This window comes from Pezoporus occidentalis, unplaced genomic scaffold, assembly GCF_034315485.1.
Source record: "Pezoporus occidentalis ecotype Australia unplaced genomic scaffold, CSIRO_AGI_Poc_V1 ctg3, whole genome shotgun sequence".
NCBI classification, from domain to species: Eukaryota; Metazoa; Chordata; class Aves; order Psittaciformes; family Psittacidae; genus Pezoporus; species Pezoporus occidentalis.
In genome coordinates this window covers 8046962-8067916 of record NW_026914940.1, presented here as the reverse complement: position 1 = coordinate 8067916, position 20955 = coordinate 8046962, and the positions used below count along the sequence as shown (strand labels likewise).

The 20955-nt window shown below is 38.8% G+C and overlaps 1 protein-coding gene across 2 annotated transcripts in view; it reads right to left on the bottom strand.

Annotated features, from left to right (window-relative positions):
• Nucleotides 1-20955, bottom strand: part of ADCY8 (adenylate cyclase 8) — a 119412-nt gene that overhangs the window by 82669 nt on the left and 15788 nt on the right. For both annotated transcript variants that reach the window (XM_062627015.1, XM_062627014.1), the window contains exon 2: nt 7383-7532. In XM_062627015.1, the coding sequence (XP_062482999.1) occupies nt 7383-7532 (150 nt within the window). The remainder of the gene's footprint in view (nt 1-7382; nt 7533-20955) is intronic.

Sequence of the window (20955 nt, the reverse complement as noted above, 5' to 3'; positions counted from 1 at the left end):
AAAACCCATGCAACTTGTAAGATGATTTTATTTTTGTTTTAATAAACAGAACTGAGTTCATCAATCTGCAGGGAGCTTCTTAAAGCTGTGGGAAATAGAGATTGTTGCAGAGGAAAGTGAAAATAAAATCTCCTGCAAGTAGAAGGGAAACAAATGGTGAAACAGACCAGTTTTCTAATGGAAAAAGAGATTAAGACAGGATTACAGTTTTTCCACAAATAACAGGCAGGAGGGATTAAATATGTCAACAGCAGACTGTTCTGAATACTAAGGGGTGTCTTTTCCTTCTACAGCCCTCATACCCACACTGGAAAAATAGAATGTGGTCATACACAGGAAATAAAACCACCCTCTTTTCACCTGGGTGAAAGGTTCTGTAGGGTGGTGAGCTCAGATCCTTTGTGGAAGTTGAATGAAATAATATCCAAACTGTTTTAACTTTCAAAATGAGCTTTAATTGAACTTGTGGAATCCCCTATGAGAAAGATTAGATGCAAAGTGGGTGTTCAGTACGCCAGTGGCAGAATTCTTTGGGAGGAATTGTCTGCTAGGGTGTTCTCATAGAGGACTCTTCTCATTACACCATTTAATGAAGAAAAGGTTTTTCTTCTTGCTTCCCTCTAATCTGACCAAAAACCTAACTAAACCTGAAGATGCCTGCCTTCATGCCTCCCTGTTGGGAAGCATCTTCAGAAGCCCAGTGGATTAGGCATGCTGCCAGACAGAACCCTCTTGCTTGGGTACTCCTTGCAAGGCTACAGGCAGACAGTGGTTGTTCCCCATCAACTCTCTTAGTTGCCCTTTCTTATAGATTTCATCTCTGTTTTCTCTGCCAGGACGCTGGACACCTCATAAGGCTTAAAGCAGACAGCAAGAAGGAGCTTTATTTCCGTATAATAGGACCTTCTCTTGGTGGAATTTTAGATGATACCTGCAGAGAAAGGGGTCTGCCTGCTAAATACCGTGTTGGAGAAGGATGTAAACAAGACAGCTAAAGGGACTAATGCATTGTGTCTTTAGTAGCTTCTAATAGTAGGTAACCACTGAGACTGCACAAATGTAGTGCTAAAGTAAAACACTTTTCTCTATTTGACAACTTAGGGCTTAAAACCTGGAGTATGTCTTTCTGATTTGAGTTTAGCCCCTTCCAATAGTTTAGCCCAGCAGTGACAGTGCAGCTTTGCTTTTTCAGTTCTGAACACCAAGTAAGGAATTTTCTTTTCATGAATGATGAAGAGTCTGCTACAGTGAGAACAAGAACAAATACCTCTCCAAAGGACAAATATAAGCGCCACACAGATCTGGACTGATTTCACCTGCCATCTCAAACAACTGCAGAGAAGATCCTTCTTTCACAAGATACTACCAGGTGCTCTAAATCTACCAGAAATAATGTAAACAGAATGTTTCAGAGGGGCTTTATGTTATTTTTCCTTTGAAAACTAGTCCAATTTCACAGGTTATTTATGTTAGTAGGATACAGTCTAACAACTTTGCTTGTTTGCTTTGTTTGCAGCCTCCCCCCAATATTTCCCTATTGCTTTATTCAGGCTTCATTAGTCTCACTAGTCGACTGAGGTCTTGGATGGAGAGTAGAAGTGTGTCCATGACATATAAGTCTTATAAGGAAAATGACTTTTCTATAAATATCAATGATGTAGCATTGCAATTTTATTACAAGACAAGACCTAGAAGCTGGACTGATTTTTAAAGCCATTTAGCTCCTAAAATTTTGGGATGTACCCTTCCTAGTCATTTTAAGCCTCCATTTCCATCTTCAGCCACAAGCAATTCTGTAAGTCAAATATTAACTTTCTCGCACAATTCTTGTTTTCAGCTATGTGTAACTCGTTTGTATGTGGTGGAAGAACAGGCAGAGTGACAGTTATCTGAAAGACATTATAATTAAATTATAATATTTGAGGGTTTAAAATGTTAGACAAGTTTCAAATGAATATGAATTGCTGGAGAAAGAACAGTTAAGAACACCAGAGATAGATTATGAATTCAATTCTTCATAAAGTCATCACTTCAATATGTGCATGGATTTAATATGTCATTCATCTAAAACTTAGGGATTTTGTATGATGAAAAATAGAAATGAAAATAGAAATTTAATGCAGGTTCCTCTTCTTCATTAAGGCAATTTCACAGTATTTTCACAATGAGGAGAACTGCATACTCATTGTTTCTGAAAGTTTTGCAGTATCTAATTAAGAAAGTAAGTTATATTTTCTATTTTCATTTCCCAGATGTTATGAAAGCAGAATTACCTGCTGTGTCTTTATGATAAAATCAAGGTAAAAAATAAGACAATATTTTTGAAGCGGTTATTAACAAAGTACAGTGCTGGGTGTCAACTTTTTTGAAACATACAGATATCAAGACAACATATTGACCCAAAATTACAAACAAGTGGTAGAAAGTGATGTTATGGTTGAAATGAAACCATGGAATCAAAGAATGGTTGACTGCAACACACAGCTTGGTGTCAGCAAACTTGCTGAGGGTGCACTCAATCCCATTGTCCATGTCACCAACAAAGATGTTAAATAACACCAGTCCCAATACTAACACTTGAGAGACAACATTTGCTACCAGTCTTCAATTAGACATTGAGCTGTTGACCACAGCTGTTTGAGTGTAAGCATGCAGCCAATTCTTTATCCAAGAAGTGGTCATCTGTCAAATACATGTATTTCCAGTTTAAAGACAAGGAAATCAAATACTTTGCACAAGTCCAGGTAGATGATAGCAGTTGCTCTTATCCACCAAAGCTGTAACCCCATTATAGAAGGGCACCATATTTGAAAGGAACAATTTTCCCTTAGTGAAGCCCTGTTGGCTGTCATAAATCACCTCCTTATTGCCTATGTGCCTTATTTTCAGGAGAATCTGCTCCTTGATCTTGCTGGACATCAAGATGACACTGACTGGCCTGTAGGCCCTAGATCTTCCTTTTTTTCCCCTTTTTAAGAATGGGCATTATGTTTCCCCTTTTCCAGTAAGTGGGAACTTCACCAGACTGCCATGACTTCTCAAATATGATGGATAGTGCCTTGGCCACGTCATCTGCCTCTTCCCTCTGGACCTGCAGTTGCATCTCATCAGGTCTTAAACACTCTCTGGTTCCTTAGATGTCCTTGAACCTTATCTTCTCCACCAGCAGGCAGCTCTTCATTCTCCCAGTCCCTGCCTTTGCCTTCCATGACTTGGGCAATGCAACTGGAGCTCTTGCCAGTGAAATCCAAAGCAAAAAGTTGTTGAGTACCTCAGCCTTCTCCATGTCGTGGGTAACCAAGTCTCCTGTTTCCTTCCAGAGGGGGCCCACATTTTCCCTAGTGTTCCATTTATCACCAGTGTTCCTGTAGAAGCTTTTCTTGTTGCCCTTGACAAAATGGACTTCAGAAATCTGAGAACCTCATGTTTATTGTTTATTCATAATTATAATGTATTGAACACAAAAGTGGAGGACATTTTAATTGCTGCCATTTTTGACTGGTTGATGTAGGTACATATCTTCAGCACAAGCAACTAGCTGCAATTTATTAGAAAAGTATTTAAATTAATGATTTGATCAATAACTGGTAAACTGGGGTTGGTTTTACTACACGTTATTTTGTCTGTGCCTTCAGTAACTTGCTTCTCTGATATTCTATCTTTCTATGATACATTCTATCTTGTACTCATCAGCAGTGGAGTCCCATTTATCTAAGCCGAGCTCTGAAATGTTTTAGGTCTTTACCAAAATTCTAATATTCTAGTGAAAATTGGGAAAGTAGAAACAGATGTTCCCTCAGTTTTACAGAGCGCTGGGATTTTCAAATGGTGCCACACAGACAATACCATGCACTGAAGTGCATAAACATCATTAACAGTGACTGCTAGAGTAATTCTCTTCTGTATCCACAGTACTGTTCAGTTTATTAATAGAGTAATTAGAGTTACAAAATTCATTGTAATTGAAAGTGCTAATATGAACTCGGTAACAATGCCAGGTGCTTAAAAATAAAAAATAATGAAAATAATCAGATCCTTAATCCTTGAAAATCCTGCAGAGGGAAGACACTGATGGAGAATAACGATACCTGGAAAACAAGCCATCACATCTAACTGTTCAAATTTCAGCTCAGAGTAGCACGAACAACAATACAAAAGAATTTTTCACTCCTTGCAAGATTTTTTTTTCAACACATTTTACAAAAATTATGATGGCAAATGAATGAAACTGCTTTCACTGAAAAAAAATCACGTTATCTATAGAAATTTATCTAGACATACATAAAAATACCTTGGTTTTGACCACAAAATGTAATTCTATGATTCTGCATCTGAAGCATTTATATGAACTTTATTGAAAATTGGAGTATTATTCTGCATTTCCTTGTGGAAAAGTATACCATTCCTTGTTGTATTTTTTAACTCATGCTCTTTTTTCTTGCTTTAATTTTACTGGTCTTCTGATTTAAACAAATGACAAAACCAGATCCGATTGGACCTATTATACTTCATATGATTCATCATATGTATGATAGGTCGATACAATTAACCAATTGTAATTACCTATTAGTTTCAGTTTAAGAAGTGGAAGCTGTGTGGGATGGAAACAGACCTTGAGGGATTTTGATTATGATGTCACCCATTATTATGAAAAGTAGCAGTACCACCAATGAAAGCCATAAAAAGCTTGACCCTGCTGTAAGAAACCTTATGTTTAGACAGGTTTTGGGAACTGGAGGAGAAACAAATCAGAGTGGAACAGAATTTGCAATTCCTGGAATTACTATCTGGAAGAATTACACAAATACTTATTGCTTTACTTTCTTTGCACATTTTTATCTCCTCAGGCATATTTTTAGTAATTTTTTTAAGCTACATCACAACAATTTGCCTGCACACACTTTTTGTCGCCTATTGGGTCCCCCTTCATTTATCAGAGCTATTTTCTAGATAGTTATAGAAAGAATTTATTAGGCTTCATTAGTATTTAATCCTTACTTTAGAAATGTGATATGCATTAACGGGTAATATAATTTTTACACTCATGTCAACTACAGACTCCCTGCATCATGAAATACACGTCTTCAAAATAGAAAAATGCTAACATTTTGGATATGGGATATTGGATATATGGATATTGGTCAATTAAGCATAAAAAAACTATTGAAGAAAAGCAGTGGTAGTGCCAGTCTTCTTAAACAAAATATCTTTAGAAATTGCTTAAGTGAGCTACTGCTTCAGAAGCAAAGGAAAAACTAGAAGACTGAGGGAAACAGGCTCTCCATTCAAGACATTCCAGTATTGGAGTATTTTGTCCTTGTTTTCCAAATACAAATTAAAAGTTGAAAAGAATAATACTTGGATTATTATTTATATATATATATATTTATAGGTGTGTATAAAAGCACAGCTTCAAAGTTGTAACAAGATTAATAAGAAATATTTCAAAATGTTTGGTTCCTAAATTTTGGATTAGCTTATCATTAAATCGAGAAGAGATCTTTCATTTGGTGTCAATGATGTCTTTTTTTCTTGTGGACATTTTTCTTGGCCCAACTACATTTTCCCATATGCATTTCCCGTCATATGATACCCATGACACATTACTTTGTTTGGTTATGGGCGAGTCTCAACTACAATGAGGTAACACTTCAGTCAAGTTCTGCCTTCAAGGGACAGCACAACCCTGAAGCTTTGCAAGGCACTTAGACATGACGAAATGCAGAGTTCAACATTAACTGATTAAAAACAAGTATTTCAGATCCAACTCCTACTTCACCCCTCACCAAAAAAACCAAACCAAACCAAAAACCCCCAGTCTAATTCTTTCTAAACCCACCCAAATGGAAAATATCTGCCTTAAATTTCCTAATAGAAAATAAATTTTCAGCAAACAATTCTAACGGAAAATTCTCAGAATCATCTGGAACAGGGGGAAACTATTGATAGTGTTTTATAAAGATTTTTACAACAAACTTCCCATCTGAAAATTACAAGTCAAGTTTACAAAATATTAGCTTATAAAAGATTAGAAAAGAAGAAAAATGCAAAAATATCCCCCCAAAACAAACCATATAAAAATGCGGTTCTTCAGAAAAAATGACAACAGAGCATCCCAGATAACATCCCTCCAAGCCTGTTCGGTCAGCAGTGGCTGGAAAGATCATAGAGTCGTGGAATGGTTTGGGTTGGAAGGAACTTTCAAAGATCTTTTAGTCCAACCCCTCTCCAATTGGAAGGGACATCTTCAACTAGATCTGGTTACCCACAACCACATCTGGCCTGGCCTTGAATGTCTCCAGGAATAGCATATCCACCACCACTCTGGACAACCTCTGCCAGTATTTTACCACCCTCATTGTAAAGAATTTTTTCTTCACATCCAGCCTGAATCTCACCTGTTCTAGTTTAAAACCATCACCCCTCATCCTATTGCAACATATGGTGTTCTGGCACAAGTAACTTGAATTACTCAGCACAGTCATGCATTCATACTGAGTCATTAGTCAGTAAAGTCTAGAATATGACATCTCTGAATGACTTTGAAGAAGTAAGTGGAATAAAATTGAGAAACAATATATGTATTATACAACAGGACAAAATGAATGTTTGAGTTCATGAAATAGCGGTATAACATACATGCATATATATACACACATGGGTTGCAAGTTTTTAAACAGCAGAGAACTTTCTGATATTACAGTCAGAGTGCAAAACGTGTGGCATGCTACATCTCATTTATGTTCCCTTGGTGTAAAAAAATAAGCAGCAAAATTTTTTTTTTATTCAATGCCTTTTATTCTGTATTGGAAAAGATGCTGAACCTAAGAACAGCCATACCTGCTCAGATAAAAAGTTTACCTAACCCGGTATGCTACTGCACACAGTACTCAAAAGCAGATTTTTAAGGAAGTGTTAAGAACAGAGAAAGCAGATAGTGATACTTCCCTGCAATGGCCTCTCAGCTCCAAAAATACATCTGTGAGCCAAAGGTGATGTTTAGTATTTTCTCTGCCTAGAGTTCACTTCCACAAACTTGCTTAGTTTTCATTTAACCAATACGAGTTTTAGTATCCACAACACTCTGAAACATGAAGTTCCCCAGTTTAACCCCTCATGTAAAGAACCAATTTTAAACATTTATCAGTTGCTGTTTCATTTGATGACCTCTTCTCGTATGGGAAAGAACAATGAACAGCCATTCTCTATTCATCCTCTTTCCCAGTGAAGATCTTTAAGATGTCATGTCAGTTCAATACACACCAGCAAAAATAACAGCATGAAACTCACTTAACCTGCACAAATCAGGTGGCACCAAATGGGAGTCAGCAAGCCCAGTCTTGGGCAATTATAAATTCCAATTAATAAAAAGATACCAATACCTGTCGCTGATTTTCTGTCTCTAGTCTCAGTCTGGCTTCTACACATCTTCTGGTCTCCAGGAAGGCTTGACGTTGTGCTCTGTCTGACAGGTAGCTAATGAAGATTCCTGCAGTGTTCATACACATAAATAACACTGCCTGAGCTGCTATCTGCAATGAACAACAAATAAGGTTTGATCAGACAGGGTAAGAAACAATATCTGTTTAGAAAGAGAAAAAGAAAGAGATATAGAACAACTGCTCTGCAGTCATACAGGCTGTAAAAATAATGGTTAGGAAAGTTTGTGTAGAAGAATCTCTTGGATCTTAATTAGAGGCATCAAAAGTGCAAAACTCTCTCTGCCTTGAGAGAGAAATATGCAGTATTTGGGGGCATTAAACTCTAGATGAACCACAAATGGTGTTTCCAAGGAATGACACACGGAGCTTTAGTCAGGAATGATTGCAAACATAATTAACAATTTGGTTTTGCACTGGCTCTTTTGCAAAAGCAACTCTGTGATTTGTTCCATGGCTTAGTTTGAGAAGAAAGCCATACTAAGGAAAACAAAGAGTGCCAGTTAGCTAAGAATTAATATCAGTGGTAATAGTTATTCTGTTATTATCGACCGAATTAAATAAATTCATTTTAAGCTGATGCCAAAGCATAATCTTGCACAATCTGAATTCTGAATCACTCAACAGGAGAAGCTGAAAAGATGACCAAATTCTTGCATATGTTATGCCTGTGTACACAGACCTTTTCTTCACTGACGTCTATATCAGAGCTGCACTCTTTTTCCTTGTAGAGGGTGCGTCACAGCTTCTTCCTTTGCATTATGAACTTTAAAGAGCCAAATGGGAGTGCATCCTTGGACAATGTCAATTGCAGTGGATTATTTGTCTTTCATTGATAGCTCTTTGTGCTCTGGATATTTGTAAGACAGGGCACATTGACACCATTGAAGCAGAGACTGTGTGGGAAACTGAGTAAGAAACTTTTAATATCTTCATATACTAGAGACAGAACACAGACCTGCAGTTTCAGCAGCTTCATGCAACACCTCATCCCTGTTACAGGTTGCAAATTCATGTGAATTCCTCTCAGTTTCCACTTCATCCTGCCTTTTTTTTCTGGCTTGTGAGAGGGTCAAGAGTCAAAAATAAGTCCAGAAGTCATTAATATTGTTCAAATGCAGCATACAGGGCCAAGCTGCCCTGGCTGCTGCCTTAACTAGAGAAGTCATTGGGACACAGTGAACCAGCCGAGAGTTGGCAAAGTGCAGCTCCCCATCTTCCTGCCAAGGTCCAGTCAGAGCCACTATGCTGATGAGGTCCCACTGAGTGGGTCCCACTGAGTGCACCCTGCCTTGTGGGATCACACTTCTCTCCCACCAGCAGACCAGCCGTGGAGCAGGAGGAGGCTACATTACCCTGCAGCTACATCACCTGCCCAGCAAAGTCACCAGGATCATGACATAAGAACAGCCACGTCAGGGCAGATCAAGCATTCATCATGCAGGATGCTGTCCCTGACAGCAGAAAACAGAGAGTGCCCAGGTAGGAGTACAAAGATAAACAGTATATATGAGTACATGAATAAAGCAAGCATTCAGAGATGTTTTGTCAAAACACTCTTGAACACTCCAGAACTGGCGCTTGCAGAGCACTGTGGGCTAGAGGCTGCATTTTTTGCAGTATTATTTTATAATCTGTGTTACTTCTCCTAACAAAAGAGAGAAAACTTTTAGCAAAACCACCTAATCTCTTTGTGATGCTTTGCCTCAGATCTCCGGGCCTCACTCCTCACGTTCATGTGGGTTTGAAAGTAAGATTTGATATCAAACTAAATGCACCTGGCAGACACTTTAGCTTCACATATTCCCGTATTTCTGAATCTGGAGTATTGTTCTATAATAGTATAGGATATTAATCTACAATTTATATGCCATGATTAAAGAAGAATTTATATCCTGGCTCCAGCTGAATTTTTGTTGAACCTTTGCTAGTAATAGATGTCTAGGTAAAGCTTGTGAGAAATAGGGTGCAATTAGCACGACCCTTGCATCTTCCTGGCATTCAGGATTCTGTGGTTCACGGCATCTCTGAGCTGAAGGTGGCATACACTAAACTTTTTCTGATACCTTTCTGACTGTAAGGTTAATTGTACCTTTGAGCCTATAGTGTTCAATGGCAAAGATTTCTACAATGTTATTAGGCACTTTTTGATAAAAAAGTTTCCTTTTCTTTTTTTTTTGTTTTAATTCACAGCCTTATTATTTGTCATGCTTGGAAACAGTGACTAATCATTCCCAATTCATCTTCCTCTTACTCATTTTACTGACTTATAGCTGACTTATAGCATTACCCCTTTTATTTCTTAAAAGGGGCAAATTGGAGACTATTTAGTCTCACAGTTTTATCACTATTCCACCTCTGTGCTTACTGCGTCTTCCCTGTTATCTGCTTTACCGGAGACAGGTTGCCCCAGACATTTTCTGCCTTTGTTCCAAGATAAAACAGTGAATGCAATAATTCAGCTCATGAGATAACTCCTTTCTGGTGCCGCCTACTGAGAGCCATATGATGAGCTGACATTAGATAAGACCAGTTCAGAATTATGTTGTTCAGGAGAACAACTGAAATCAGCTGTAGGTGGCTGGAGAAGTCTACATTTCATACCTTTTTGACTGACTTGAAGATAATCAATGCTTACACACATGGAAAGCTAGAATATAGGGTGGAAAAAAAAAGAAAAGCCTTTCACAGCATCTGAAATGTGCATTTCAACAGTGAAAGCAGTGGCAGGAAGCTCTTGTTTGCTTGCAAATTCAATTGCAAATTTCCCCTGAGCACAGTTCAGTCACCCACTTCTGCTAATACTCAGGACTAGTGCCACTCGCTTCAGCAGATCTCCTTAGAGCAAATGCAGTAGAATTTGGCCTTCAATTAGATTTCATGAGCACGTAATTTGATTTGGACAAAGGGAATTATGGAAAACATGTTACAGGTAAAACAACAGTTTAAGCAGAGGGAGAATCTGCTTTTCTTATACATAGCAGTCTGACTGAAAACAATCTAAAAAGTAAAGCACTATGCTGTGCAAGGATACAATCTATTGCTCTTGTTAACAAAAGAATGAAAAGAATGTATAAGAGCTGAATCTCTCATTGACACTCTTTTTTCTGCAGTTTACTGAGGCCAATTCCAGAAGTCTTGCAGGATTTTCTACTGCCTATCAGGGCAGACTGATTTTATATGATGTACACAGTTTCATGTCTTTTTGATTGACCTGAAGATAATCAATGATCACACAGTAGGAAAGCAGAGGTATAACATGAGAAAAAAGAAAATCTTTTCAGAGCATTTTTGAGTGATTTATGCACCAGGTCTCTCTGTACTTTGCACAGCACTCAAATAAGCAACTGTAGCAGAGAAGGCAATTGATCTTAAAAAGCCATGAGTGATATGTTTTGAGGTTAAATAAGGCTCTGGGGAGGTCTGCTCCTTGAATACTTAATAATGCAAACAAGAAGGTACCCATCACCATGCTGCTTGGGAGTATCTGTTTAAGGATCAGCACTGTCCCTGCTGAACCTGCATAACAGGAGGAACAGAGGTAAAGAAAGTTACTTGACAAGATCATGCAGATAACTAGAAGCAGTCATTAAAATTTTTACTCCAAACCTCTGATTCTCATATTTCTCATAGGACGTGATTAATAGCTTAGTTCACAGAGAAATCACTTACTTGTCAAATAAATTTACATTTATAAAGTGTCCCTCATACAAGCACCTCGGAGCCCTTTGCAAAATCAGTACGAAAACTAGCCAAAACCAAAGGCAATGGAAGGAGAGGCCACAGGTCAGACAAAAAAGCCAAGATTAAGTTGGACAGTACACATTGTTTCAAATAACTTCATTTTTATCTGTCAGTCATTGTATAAACAGGACTTTGCCAAGACATATTGTCACTGTTTAAACACAGCCAGACAGCTCTTTCACTCACTCCCTCCCTTTCCTCCCTCTTTCTTTCCTTCCCCCCCCTCCCCCCCCCCTTCCCTGCTCCTGGAGGGATGGGGAGGAGAATCAAAAGTATGTAACTCCCACAGGTTGAGATAAGAACAGTCCAGTAACTAAGGTGTAACACAAATCACTGCTGCTACCACCAATGATACTAAAGAGAAGAGAAAATAACAAGGGAAGAGAATACCATATCACTTGCCGAAACGAGCCCGACCCAGAAGAATCTGTGCCCTTCCAGGTAACTCCCAGTTACCTCCCTGGGCATGATGTGCTGTGGTATGGAATACCTCTTTGGCTAGCCTGGGTCAGGTGTCCTGTCTCTGCTTCCTCCCGGCTTTCCCTCCTCCCTGGCAGAGCATGAGACCCATGAAGTCCTGGGTCAGGGTAAACATTAGCAGCAACTAAAAAAATCAGCGTTATCAGCACTGTTCCCCTGTTCCCAGGCTCAAAGTCAAAACACAGTGCTGCACCAGCTACCAAGAAGGAGAAAAATGACTGCTACTGCTGAACCCAGAACACATCTGAAACCAAGATAATACTGTGAGTTGATTTGGGAACCACCAGATCTCAAAGAAACGATTAAAAGGCACGGGACACAGCTGGTGAGGAAGAAGTATCAATCAGAGCAGGTACAAGATAGTAATGTAAGAGAACAGGAAGAGGGAAATTAATTGACAAGATGGTAAAGTAGCTCACAAGTCTGTAGCAAAGTGGTAGGTGAATCAGCCACAGGCAGCTTTTTAACAGAATCGAATGTAATTCAGGAAACAGGAAATTCAGAAGGATACAGGTGAGTTACTGAGAGCAGAGCTGAGCTAAGCATAGCAACAATTTGTAAGCATTTCTGCTACTAAAAGCACCTAATTGAGTTTGCCTTGATTTGGAGCTTACACAGAATCCAGTGAGTTTATGAACAACTGGGAGCAAGTTAAGGAAGAGTTTGCAAATGCCAGAAGTTTCAAAACTTAAAAAAACATAACTGAATTGTGTTTCAATTTTGCTGTGATTTTCCTCTTTGAAAAGGTACGATTTTCCATCAGGGAGTATAAAGCCATTAGGCTGGCTGTAGTCTCCTTATTCAGTGCTTTCTAAGACCTGCCATTAGTAGACATGTATAGAGTGTTTAGTGATGCACTGAGTCACTGATCCCAGCACTTCCAAAGAGCCTGTAACCTGAGGATATGTGAATACATAGGAGCAAATCCAACAGACTGGAAATGAGTTCATAGCTAGCCCTAAAAGACAATAATTGCTACAGACAATTTTCATTATGAATAGTTGAACCAACAGTAGTATACTTTCACATGGAAAGCATAGTGGAAGTGGAGGAGAGAAAGCTAAAAAGATTTGGAAACTACTCTGAAATCCAGGAGGACACTGAACTTAAGTGTTACTACAGAAGCAAACCTTAGTGTGCTCTGCAGAAATAAACCTATTATGAACCTCTTCAGCAGGTTATTTTGTTCTGCTGCATAGAAACAGAGTAATGCTGGGGCTGAACTTGGCAAAACACAGCTGAAAAGTGAAGAAATTGTTTCCAATGTAAACTCCAGTTGGACATTCTCAAGGCAGATCAGTCCTAAAGAGCAGGAATTTCATTAATTCCTGAAATGAGCCTATGGGAATGATTTAATTGTTTTTCTATTTTGCTTTCTAATTTTGGATTGTCTTCAACAGCGGATTAGAGTAGCTCTGTTTTGGGAAAACTGGGAAAGTAAAGCTGTTGTGTTTCTTTAAGAGTGTTTTCAACATGTGTTACATAAAGAACTGGTTGCTATGGTAATTATTATTGGTTAATTAGGTTTGAAGAAGCGTTTTGATTTATTATTACTTGTTTAACTAAAAATAGGATCTTGTCGCAAGGTTGGGTTTGTAAGTAAAATGTCTCAGAAATCCCATTGCCTTCTCTCCCTTCTCCAACACCCCCTTGCTTAGGCTACTTTGAGAGAAAATAAATTATGGTTTTATAAGAACTGATCATCAGGAATGAACTGGGGTTGGTATGAAAAAAGTGGAATTTGAGGCCAAACTGCTCTACTTTGGATAGAATAGGAACATCTGGCAGCACAGACTTCACCATTCTCTCCTGCTGGGCTGCAGCAAGCCTCTGTCTCCAGCTGAGACCATGATTTTATGAATCAAAGTTCCTGGCAGCAAAACAAGTAAGTACCTATATCTCTGTACTGCCTCTTGCCTACCTTGATCCCTCAGTACAGATTCCCCTTTGTCGTGCCAGATCAATTATTTGTGGGACCATACTGTGAACTATATCAGGGAACTTGGCCAACTTAAAAAAACAAACATTTGGCATTGGCAGTGATTTTCCCATCTAGAGCAGTCGTCTGATTGAGTTCATAGCACAGCCTCCACAGGGAGAGGAAGCACGTGAACAGTCATAGTTGGCCCTGCTTCCAACTCATTAAACTGAAATCATTGTTGCCTTATTGTTAAATCATCTTGTAAGGAGTTTTTTTATTCTCCGGGTTCATTCCTTCTGACTTGTCCTCAGTCCAACTGCTAAATGCCGTGATAGAGGGGTTTTTGTTTGGTTTAGATTGTGGAAACTTCTCCACCAACACTTATTGGAAACCAGCTTGTTCCACAAAGGTGCAAAACTGCTGCTATGACTTTCAAGAAAGTTCATCTGTCCCTGATACTCTATATCATCCAATGCACTAATACCTCTGGAGTGATCTATATATACAATTTACTGGAAGACAGGAACCACACACCTGAGATGATGATTAAGAGCAGTGCTTTACCCCACTTACACCTGATTTGCTAAATGTGAAAGAAGCTATTTGTGTCACTGTCACCTTCTGATTTTGTGTTTAGAACTAATTCAGCTGTCCACAGCTCCCACAGAAACATTGTCTGATTCTTCAAGAACTCAGATCTTATTTATGCCTCTAGCAGAGGTGAGATCTTTTAAGAAGCCTGGTCTTGTTGCTTCAGAGCAGGTATTAGAGGTGTTCACTGTGTGCTTGAGGACACAGTCTGGTCTTTAATGTGCATGAAATCCTGCAGGACATGTTAGCCTTATCAAAACACAGGATGTACCCCAAGGAATTACTCATACTCAGTGAGAATATCCTAACATACCTATTGCTCCTGCACTGATAATGATTTTTAAAACAAAGACCCTTTTCCCTCTGAACGATGACACTCCTGCATAAAATCAATTGTTCTAGCTCAAGACATCATTAAGAAATGATATCTTGAATATTCAAAACAAGAGTTTAATTTGATGTTAGAAAAACAACTATTCCCTTCTTGCTTTTCCTCTCATGGAATCCATTAGAAATGTAAGAAATTGAATGTCTGATTAAATTGTTCACAGGCAGCTCAAACTATATAATTTGATAAGTCAGCTATCAACTATGGCAAGAATTTTGCATCATGGTGTGGTACAAAACATCTTTCAGAAATATCATATCATATCACATCAGACAGATAAGGGTTGACAGAAACTGAATGATGCACAGTAGCGGTCAAGCAAATACATAACCTGCTAGTGCTATCAAGCAGCCCCAAATGGCAAATAATTTTCAGCACATCTCCTCTAACTGCCCTTGAGTTTGTCTAAAATTTAGGATTCAGGCATAATCTTCATAAAAGAAAACGTATTCTGTGACTTTGGATAACCTTTTTTGGATGTTTGTCTTTTTATAGATGTTAAAATGACTAGATGTGCCTAGGACAGTGTCAGTAGTAGGGCCATAGCGCATGGATACAAACGGATGGAGAGAGATAGGTAAATGATCTTAAATTTTTAGTAACTTTTCCATGGCTATAGGGTAATCTTCTGAACTCCCTGACCCTCATCCAGGAACTGATCCTGAACCACACAATGAAATCTGGCGATCATGTCTCCTGTGCACTGAGCAACACAGCTCTCTTTTACCATTTGGCACACAGGATGCTATTACAGATACCTGAAATGTTCCTACTTAGAATGAACAGTCTTATCCTTTGACACAAATAACCCCCTTTATTCAGTGTTTTCTGTGTGCTGGTTAGGTACCTTTTCCTTCTACTTGGAGACAACTTCATTGCATGATAATTAAAAGGAGAAATATAAAGCCAGACTTTCTAGATGTCATTATTTTATTGTCCAAAAGCATCACCTCATTTGGTGTGTCTAAGTAAACATAAAAAGTTCAGACAGGGATCCATCTTCTTCTCCAAATATGCATAACCTAGAAACCATAGTACATGTACTACAGAATTACTTTTAATTGCCTGTGTTGTCAAACCAGGAGTAGATCCTGTAACAACTCACAGGGTTGGAAAGGACCTTAAGATTGTCTAGTTCCAAGCCCCCTGCCATGGGCAGGGACACCTGACACTAAACCGTGTCATCCAAGGCTCTGTCAAACCAGTCTTGAACACTGCCAGGAATGGAGCATTTACCACTTCTTTGGGCAGCCTGTTCAGAGCCTCACCACCCTCACAGTAAAGAACTTCTTTATATCTAACCTGAACTTCCCCTGATTAAGTTTGAACCCATTACCCCTTGTCTTATCACAGATAACTTCACAGTGACAAAAATATTCCAGATAACACCTGGTCTGGAAGCATCTGAGAGCATCACTGAGTTTTAGGGTGAGCAACACCCTAAATTTCAGACCTCTAAAGTGAAAGTAACTTCTGAAATTTTTCCTCAAATTATCTCAGTACTTCTACCTAAGTCAATGCAGGACAGCCAAGGCAGAAGAACTCTGAGTACTTCCCTTAGCGAATTATACAACTTATTAGGAGTAATGGTAGGGGGGGGAAATCATTCATCAAAGCTGCTCTGCAGCATTGGAAAGAGTTTAACTACATTTTAAGGAAAACAGAATTAAGAAGTCTGCCCTTCTGCTAAGTGAGTCTGGGGGGTGCTCTGCACAGCTGTTTTTATTGCTCTAGATAATGGCTTTTATCCAAAGTAGAATGTCAAAACTGAGTGAACAATAATTACGTTTGCAGGGCTGACAGCAGTTCATCTTCTCTGACACACTTCACTTCTGGTTTCATCTGATCAATTGTACGCATGTTCCAGCAATTACCTGCAGTTCATACTCCATGTCTCTTTCCAATAGAACTGGCAATCGTTATGATTTGTGTACAGGTGACCCTTCCACAGTGCATTCTACAGTGTTATTACAATAGACTGCACAAGAGAAACAGAGAAGCTTTTCGTTTTTATTTGTGTCCAAGTGTGTGTTCCTCTGAATTTTCAAGCTGCGGCCATAGGTGGAACAAAGAAGCAGGAGTCTGCAAATCATTTTCCCCCTTTGGTAGTGCAGTGGAAAAAGAAAGCAATAGCAAAACATAATGGTCTTAAATTACTCTCAGACTCTTTATCAAGGAATAAAGACAGCCTTATGAAAACCCTTCCAGTCAGGGTGAGAGTAAGACTAATAACTATTAAAAAGTAAATTGATTTAATAGGAATAGTACTGAAAATACTGGTAATGAAAAATACATGGGGAATATCACAGTGTTTAGTGTCCTTTTCCAAGCCCTTGTCCTTCAAAGCCTGATTCTACTCTGAAAGGAAACTCTGCTGATCAGCTGTTTGTGTTAATCAGTGATACCTGCTGCAAAGCAAACCTTTCCCACAGTTGTTCTTTTTTCAAAGCATTCATCCCCAAATCCAAAACAGTGCTGGAAACAAAGGCTCTTTACACTTTATTATTGGCATTTTAGACTAAAGGCCAATGGCAAGGCTGAATCTTTCCTGCAGTTGCACCTGTAAGATGCTGCTGTTTTGCTCCAGTGTCATTAGAGATGGAGCCTACCATTGAATCTACAACTGATTGAAGCATGAGACAACAAGAATGGGCTTGCAGTTCCCAGATCAGGCTGCAGGCTTGCTAGCCCAGAAATAAACAAAGTAAATATCTCCTTTCTCCATTTCCCATTTTGGCTTCCCTGCTTCCATTTCAAACTGATTTTGGAAAACCCCAATGAAAGCAATTTGATATTCCTTGTGCTTATTTTTCCCTCAGTTTCTCCTTTTACTGTTGACTGTGATGATCCCCTGAAAAGCAAATTCCCAAATTAGAGTACTTTCCTAGAAAATATGAAAAACAAAAAATCAACAAAACCCCCAAGCACCTACTTCCTCAGTCATCCCTGATGCTAACACTGGGCTGTAAACATGGCGTATCACAGCACCTGAGGCCTCCCTTGGAGAGGTTGGAGAAATCTTGGGTAGCATAAAGGTAGCGGACTGTAGACTGATTTCAGTATACAGAGAATTTCAGGCATCCTTAACCACACAGAAAACCAGTGCTGATATGACCCTGTGAGACCACAGGAAATGGAAAGGCTTTGGACCAACAAAGAAAACTTTAGGGTAGTTGGAGAAGGGGTAACAGGGACCAGGAGCCTTTGTTCTCCAGAGCTGAACCAAACATAGCTTAGGTACAGTGGAACACATGAACCACTTATGTTTAGTGGGAATTTTATTGCTGACTATCTATTGTGAATCAATTTCCTCTTTAAAGACTTCAAGAAGACTCTTAATCTCAAAATTTTTAACTCTTAACTAGGAACTATGGAACTATGGAAGCAAATGGAAATGTACCAGACAAAAGCTGTGAGGTTACAGCATTCCAGACCAGCTTGATTAAAAGTTTATCTCAGACAGTTAGGCAAGGATAAACATTTTCCTTTGTGAAACCTGTGGGTGTTGTTTTGCTATTAGTCACAGTGAATGCTTCAGTGTGGTGAGTTGGAAGAAGTCAGACTGACATCAAAAGTACAGAGAGTGCTGTGGGAAAAAGTTGATTCAGTCTTTTGGCTGACAAAATATGTCACAGACAAATAATGAAGGATTAGGTTTCCTCTTGTCTCTTTGCTAGCAGAGGAGACATATGGTACAGGATTCATTCTGCATTGACAGTGGTGTGACCTAGGACTAATTCCTTTGAAAGCAGTGATTTATTCTGGTATAAAACAAGGATGGGATTAACATCAAAAACTGGTATTTGCTGAGGGTTAAGTTCTCCTTGCCTGACAATATAAGCCATGCTTTTGTTTTCACTGTTTGTGTAAGCATGAGAAACAGAAACTGGACTGTTTGTGGAATATTAAATAAATGATGCAAGACAAAAAAAAATACTGTCTCTGCTGTTGAATGATGAATCCTGCTGATACCAGAGAGAGCTGCTGGAAACTATTAAATCTTGATGGACATAAACAAGAGAAGGCCTTCAAACAGTCTACATCAGGATAGCTGTGTGTGAGCTCATACAGCCGTCCACATTTTTTGGTTCAGGTTGTTTAAAGGTACCTACTCAGTGACACAAAAGCCACCCCAGAATTTAGGTCAAGAATTAGCTGTCAAAGTGGATTTCTTACTGGAATTTCAGGCAATGAAGAGAACATAATTTCTGACCCTTACGAAAGAAAACCAAAGACAATCAATTTTATAAACTAATCTTCCCAACTGGCTGATGTTTTCTAGAAGCCATACAGTGCTAATAGTTAAATCTATGAAAGGACTCAAGGAGAAAGGACACACATAATGACAGGGTGACACACATACTAGTTTCATGCCTTATCCAAAGCCTGTTGTTTGATGTAGATAGGCCTTCTGGCTCTGATAGCTTTTTAAGCAGATTCCTCCAACAGTCTTGGTTTGTTACCTATCAGAACACAAGTGAAACACAAGTGAAACGAAGCATTTCAGATATCCTAGGGAATCACTTATGTGTCCTGCTTGATAACAATGTGACTTTTTTTTTCCTGGAAGGATGAAATCAGTTCTCAGTGCATAAGTTTTGCCATCCAGAGTCAACATTGGCCAGATACACCCCTTCCAAGGCATGTACAAATGTTTCAAATTGCAAAATATAAGAATTTCTGTTCTTAAAGGAAAGTAAAGCCCCAAACAGGCCCTACTGTTCAAGTATTTTTCTTTCTGTTTATATAGTGCAGTGCTGAAAGCAATTAAAACCATGTCTTACAGACAGCACTACAAACATATCAGTTGTCAATATTAAGCTGACATCTGATGGCCGACACTGTACAGGATGTGCATGTGTAATCTATGTTAAAACCTGGGTAAAACCAAGAACAAGCACAAATGACTTCTTCATGTTGCCATCCTCATGAACATCCACATCCATGTGTTAAGGTCAGCTTGATTAATCATTATGTAAGCCTAAATCTAACATGCATGAAATAAACACATAATGTATTGTAAATAACTTTTGTCATTCATTTGGCCTTCTTTCTTGCCTTCTGACATGTTTCTTTGTATTATTTCCACAAAGAGTTTATAAAAAATAAGAAAAAAATCTGAGTCATGGCAATAATTTGTTTCTTTAAGAAGAAAATTATTAATATAAAAAGTAGAACCAGTCAGAATAAACGCCACACAAGATTATAATAAAAAGCATTTGGGAACAATATCTAGAGATGAGCAAGCCAAATCTGGAGAACTAGAAACCAATGAGTATGTGTGTCTGTGCCTGTGAGTTTTAAAATCTTTAGTTCTTGTCAGATTATATAAAAACCCCTCAATCCTCACATTTTTTTATCTTTCTCTAGTTAGTAGTGAAGAGGTGCAACTTCTGAATTGCTGGGTAGCTCAGCCCTGTAGGTGTGCAAATGCCTTTCTTAGATTGGAACAATTCTGGTCACATTCAGCAGTGAAAATATGGCTACCTAGAGATATTATATATTCAGAATACACCAACAGAATGTGGGCAGCATATGATAGCTCTCTGCTTCCAGTTTCCAGTGAATTTAACTGGAAACTGAAATGTAAGAGTCATGGCCACCCAGAGTTGCAAAATCCTTCATCTGGGAGATAAGGGCCCCTGCTGACACCAGGACTGAATAAAAAGTCTTTGCTGGATCACAAGGGCAGGTATTCCTGATCTGCAGGATTTGCAGTTGTGAGAGGTGGCCAGTCCAGTCCAGGACTTGCAGGAACAGCAGCAGCACCACTGGATTTGGATGAGATCATCCAAGAACTGGGAAAAATGCATTCTAATCTATAAAATGTCGATGTGTGCATCTTCAAAATGGTTATAACCATAAAAAGACCCAGGATGACCTACCTCTACCTACCACCTTACTTTCACTGAGAAGAACAAGAGCACTTGTATTTCACATGTGTGATTTATACCATCTTTTACTCTGAACAGAACACCCAGCATGACTCTTCAAAGTATTCATCTTTCAAAGAAATTCCTGTAGCCGGCAGGAGTAGAAATGGTTGTCTAAAAGTCTTTTACTAAAAGTGTCTGCATAGTTGCTCTGAACTGCTGATACCGATTTTATAGTCTGGAAATAAAGGCATTTTCTGAAAGACTGAATTGCCCTTCACGACATGAAAAGACATGATTAAAATATTCTGGCAAGTTTAGAGTCTATTGCTCATTGCTCTTAAAGAGAACGTTAGTCACCATGTTCCCTGAATTTCAACTGTGTTCTGCTAAGGCCTTTATTGGAGAAGGAATGCCTCTTTATAAATAAAAGCCCAATTCCCTGCTTTCCAGCAGAGTGAGATGCTCAGCCTAAGAAAGGTGCTATGCTACTCCAGTAACAGAAAGCAGCCTCATGTC